This window comes from Lactuca saligna, chromosome 7 (assembly GCF_052625555.1).
Source record: "Lactuca saligna cultivar CGN05327 chromosome 7, ASM5262555v1, whole genome shotgun sequence".
Taxonomy (NCBI): domain Eukaryota; kingdom Viridiplantae; phylum Streptophyta; class Magnoliopsida; order Asterales; family Asteraceae; genus Lactuca; species Lactuca saligna.
In genome coordinates this window covers 168,813,673-168,819,476 of record NC_136423.1, presented here as the reverse complement: position 1 = coordinate 168,819,476, position 5,804 = coordinate 168,813,673, and the positions used below count along the sequence as shown (strand labels likewise).

Here is a 5,804-nt window from a genome sequence, read left to right as displayed (position 1 = left end):
ACGATTTACCGAGACACGCGAGGTGAGTCTTCTCACTATACTTTACCTTGAGTAGGTAACCAGAGTTATGTGATAGAGTATTTGTATGCTATGTATGTTATGTCTTGTACTGCATTACTTCTATGCGTTTGATGTTGTGCATGTTTACAGAGTTAGAACCGGAAGGTTTACAGAGTTAGAACCTGAGGGTTCACAGAGTTTGGGTGCACGGACCCACAGAGTTATAGCCTCGAGTGGCTAATATGTGTTATATGTAGTATTTTGGGGAACTCACTAAGCCTTGTGCTTACAGTGTTGATGTTATTGTTTCAGGTACTAGTGACGACCGCGGGAAGGCGCCGGCTTGATCCGTACACACACACATTCGGAGCTTGATATCATGATCTTGGGATTTGTATTGTCTTGTTTGGATAATTAAAATGGTTGTTTAATGAATATTAATGGAATTATGTTTTATAAAAATTGAAAAATTTGTTTTGAAAATTTTCGGTGTTACATCTTGATACTCCCGAACAATTGGAACATTAACCACAGTCTCTTTACGCTTTTCTCGAGTATCCATAACATAGGAAACAAATCCAGAATCACCAACTCTCCCCCACTTAGGGCCCGGATACACACTAACTACTATTCGCAATCAATCATTTCCCCATTAGAGCTCTACCAATCCATCTCCAAAATAACCTTGCTCTCATCCAGGGGAATAACAACCAAATTGATCGGATTCTGCTCGCTGAACAACTTCAAGACACAACCCCGATGAACCCTAGATACTCGTACAGGACAATCGTCGGCAGTATCAACCTCTAGCCTACAATCCAGCTCCCCCGGAGCATCGACAAACCTCTTGCTAAGGTCAAGAGATTCAAAGGGTCGGGTAGCCCTCAAATCAAACAATACCAAAGTAGAGATACCGTTCACAATCAACGATCCTAAAACAAACCACACAGATATAAGCAGAAAATCAACATAAATAAAGAGATACGGAGAAGATACATACCAGTCAACACATCTAGTGATGTACAAGCCTCCTCGGTTGTCAGCTGGAAAGCCCTACTCCTCACAACATGCGCCTCTTCCTTGCTCTGCAGTCCATCTGCAATCCATAAGGTTGCAGGAGCAGGTACTGCAACTGGTCCTACTGCTGCTAAACTCAGGCAATTGGCCTTCTTATGGCCCCTCTGATTGAAATGAAAGCAAATCAGATCAAATACCTAGGTGGTGGTGGTGTAAGTGCAATCCCTTCTAAAATGACCTGTTTTACCGCACTTGAAGCAGCCAAAACCACCCACCCTGCACGCCCCATTGTGCATATTGTCTCACTTACCGTAGCGGCTTCGGCCCTACTGGCCCTTCGTCCTCAAGTCAAAAACCTTGGGCCTCTTTCTTGAACCCTCTAAGCTTTGAACCTAATCCAATTTCCACTTCCTCTCCATCTCCAAGTCAATCTCCCTCACTCTGGCTCACGTTATCGCGTGGTACCTCGCTTTCATCATCTCCTCATATGCCACATACTACAGAACTAATAACACCCTCTTATGGAACATAATAATGATCTCTGCTACCGTCTCAGTAGTTTGGCGAAGGTCCTGAAACTCCCTCGCCAACTGCTGGACCTCAATCACAAGTGAAAACTCAGCTTGAAATCTCGCCATAAAATCCTCCAAAGTCATCAACTTAATCGCCTCACCTCCCAAGGCGTGCCCAACCTCCTCCCACCAGTCTAGATCTTTTTCCTTCAGAAGACAGGATGCAATGCGGACCTTCGCCTCCTCATGACAAAGGCTAGATTGAAAGATGAACTACGGGTAGTGAATCACATGTGATTACTTCTCGTAACATGAATAATTGTCTTGTGTAACTTTCCATAAACATGTATAATCAACTTGTATCCCCCCCTAAAACATATAAAACATTTGAAAGGTTCATTTAAGGGGTATGAACTCACCTGAAATCGTGTAATTGGGTAAAAGAGTCGGTTGAGCGTTTTGTACCAAATAACGACTTGTGCACCTTTTAGGACCCTAATGTCATATGAAATATGTATTTTTACAAGAAATTAATCATTTTTATACTTTTCATTAGAGTATTTAGGCATTCTAGCATCAATTCGGGGTTTTAGGGCCTATAAGGGGTTCCCGGGAGTGGTACAAGGCCAAGAGGAGTTTACGGGAAAGCCCACGAGTTCACTCCCTTAGAGTTTACGGCCCAAAGGCCACTCCTTGGGAGTTTACGGCCGTAAGCTCCCTAGGCTTGACCGTAAACTCATGTGGTCCTCCAAAATTGCAAATTAAGGCCTTATTTCACTTCCCTAAATTCCTAGCAAGTTTCTTGGACTAATTTGGAGGGTTTAAATCCTCATTTTGGGGAGTTTACGGTCCAAGCTTGTGCTTGGGCCGTAAACTCCATTTTGTTCTTCAAAATGGCATGTTAAATGGTCCAAAACACTCTCCTACACCTTAGATAAATTTATGAAGGCCTTAGGTGGGGTTTTAGGAACTTTTTGGCAACATTTTTGGGTGTTTACGGCCCAAGACTATTCTTGGCCGTAAACTCCTCTTTTTGTCCCTAAATTGTGTTGTTTAGTGGCCTTAAACATTTCCAAGGTTCATAGTTAATTTACTCCATGCCCTAGATGAGTTTTTGGGACATTTTTCAAGGGTTTTTGGGTGTTTACGGCCTAAGCATGAGATTGGGCCGTAAACTCCTTTTTAGGCTTCAAATTCTTGTGTTTTCATGTCCAAACTCACCTAGGTAAATCCCTTAATTAGTACACAAGCTTAAAGGAAGGAAAAATGGGGGTTTTGGCAAGGTTTTAGGTGTTTACGGCCTAAGGGGCTTCCTAGGCTGTAAAATCCCTTTGATCCACTAAATTCTTTGATTTTTGGCCTCTAAATGTTATAGACTATGATTAGAACAAGGTAGGGAAGAAACCCTTACGTTTGGAAGCCGGAATTCGCGGTTTTGGAGTCGGGTTCGGATCTAGAGAGAGAAAGTAGTGAGAGAGAGAGAGTGAATGAGTGGTAAAAGGCTTAAAAGTGGTGTTCATTTGCTTATATATGTCTCGGGTATTGCACCCGGTACACGGCTACCCAATGCTAAAGTTTAATGGGGTCAAAACCTTTTACCCGGGTGAAGTGGTTGAAAAGTAATATAACTGTATTTAGTTAAACGGGGTTAACACTTACAAGTTATAATTACTTATGATAATATCGGGACATATACATAACTAGAGATTTGTTTATTGACGACTCCAACATTACGGAAAAATAACATATATCGACGCATTCCGTTAGTGAAGATGAGATTTGTAGCGGCAATAGATTTGGGGTTGTCACACCTAAACAAGCCAATGCAAATTTATATAATATATGTTTTAATTTTAATTTTATATATTAATTTATAACTAATAATACTTTTATTATTTATCATCATACAACGAATGAAAATGCGAACGGGCAACAAGTTGCGCCGTTAAGCCCTTTTGTAGGATAAAACCAATTTTTTTGAAGCCTACATCCATAGATCTAGAGGATATAACATTACTATGGATCAGATATAACATTGCTATGCATGATCCACTGTAGTCTACTAATAATTAAATATTAAATATCAAATAATGATAACCAAACTTTTTATCAAGCTTAAAAACACAAATGAGCTTGATATTTGACTATTAGCTAAGCCGAGGTTAGGCGCATTTAGGCAGGTCTGACAAACAAGTCGAGCCCAAGCCGAGCTCGAGCATTTTAAATCCACCACGAGCCAAGCTCATGTAAAACTTGATGCTTTAAGAACTTGAGGGTTTAATTTAGTCTATTTATAGTTGTGTGACCAGTTTGCTTGTTTCCAGGTTCTGAAATATGATAATATGCTGAGTGGTTTAGATGCGCTCATAGCACAGACACCTAGTAGGTGCTCGACAAAATGCAGATCATATATGAAGTTCTAAACGCAGATGATATATGAAGTTCTAAATGCACTCATATATGATTTTACCGGTATATTCTACTTGATGTGATCATCAATCATCAACAATTTTACCCTCAATAATATCTCTTTTATTGGCAAACAGGCAGGAAATTACATATATGTTAATTTATTCACTAAAAAAAAAAAACTTTTGTACCAATGACAAATACCAAAATGGTAATTAAAATGCGTCAAAATTCAAAATGTAATGTTGTTATTTTTTTTTCTTTCATAGTAGTTATGTAGTTCCGTTTCAGCAATAGTCTCCCCCATGTCTAACAAATGAAGGGTTTCAACACACTGATAAAAGTTACGTAAACTTGAAGCAGCATTGAAGTCGCCTACTCTTGATGACACCCCCGTCTTGAGATTATAAACATGGAGCCCATGAGAGAAAGTATTGAGCAACAAAGCTTGCGGATGCAATTCCAAAACACCTAAAATAAAAAGTTGATCTGTTTTCAATTTAAAAACCACAGACCACGAAGCATCTCTCCATACCCGAATCCAACTTTCACTAATTTCATCATTACAAGAAATCAAAGCTAAAGAACCTTGCATGGTTGTTAGTCCCGATGTCACCCAAATCCGAACGGACATAGGCACTGGAATCATATCAAAAACATGAGTGCTCAAATTGAATGTTAGTATACAACTAATGCATCCGGTTTTCTTTTCTCTTTGATTAATATATGTCACCCAATGCAACACTCCATTGAAAAAAAAGGAATCGTAACGGATACTCTGAATCTGATTTTGATGTTTAGGGGAAGCAATCTCACACCATGTGCCACTCTTCACAGCATAAACAAATGAATTGTTGCCTTTGACATTTGATGTCTGGACAACTTTGTAGTCATCACTGATTGGATCGAATCCAAACCCAATCCCTCGCAACGTAAAGGGTTCAGATCTCTGAGGAAATTCAGGCACGATTAGTTTGCGCCTGATTGAAGGGTTCCATAGAATCAAACCTTTTTTAGTCCACAAACAGAAAGTTCCATTACATGAACCAATAGGTGCGCCAGAAGGGAACGGGACTTCTGTTGTTATATCAATGTATCCACGTTTGGGACACAAATACAATGCCAATTCCTCCTCCTCTCCATGTGATGTGTAAAAGAATTCTTGTTGTTTTTCATTTTTGTCATCGCTAATTAGATGAATGAAGTGGATTTTTTTTGGGGATATAAGAGTGTGCATGCGTATAAAACCAAGGGTAGAAATACAAGTATATAACGATTTAGAGAGTGATCTAAATCGGAGGAGGGATTTCGGTGCTAGTCTTGTAAATATTTCAACGATCAAATCTTCGCATAGATATTCCGACATCTGCATTTTTCCAACAAGATAAAAATCAGTTGCAATCAAAATTCTTCTCTGTTTGCATAACTTTATAATTCTTGTGAATATTCATGGTTATGTAAATGGATGTACAAGATGTTCATCAACTAAAATTGACTGCGAAACTAATGAGCATGAGTAACTCCAACAGAAGTAATATATTTACACAAAAGTTCAATAGTAAAAGAGTTATGTTCTCAATTACATCATCTAGCTAGGTCGATTTCTCATGCAATCCAAATTAACAAATTACTAAAGTCAAAACTAATATAAAACCAAATCAAAGGTTCTGGCTTTGTTTTTCACCAATCCATTAGAAATTCAAGTTTCAGCCTAAGAATTAAAAGCATAAATCAGAATTACGCATGAAAAATAAAACATGATTTATGTTATTTAATCAAAAGACAGAGTTTCCCAAACATGAAACTTATCTATCATTCAATTAAAGCAAAAACAGAAGTTACCTCGAGTAGGAGAATTAAGAAACT

General features: G+C 38.7%; 1 protein-coding gene across 1 annotated transcript; it reads right to left on the bottom strand.

Moving 5' to 3' along the window:
- Positions 1–4,170: 4,170 nt before the first annotated feature.
- LOC145007445 (F-box/kelch-repeat protein At3g06240-like) lies at positions 4,171–5,175 on the bottom strand. Its single transcript, XM_078966381.1, has one exon. It carries the CDS (start codon positions 5,173–5,175, stop codon positions 4,171–4,173), a length of 1,005 nt encoding a protein of 334 aa, XP_078822507.1.
- Between the last annotated feature and the right edge of the window lie 629 nt (positions 5,176–5,804).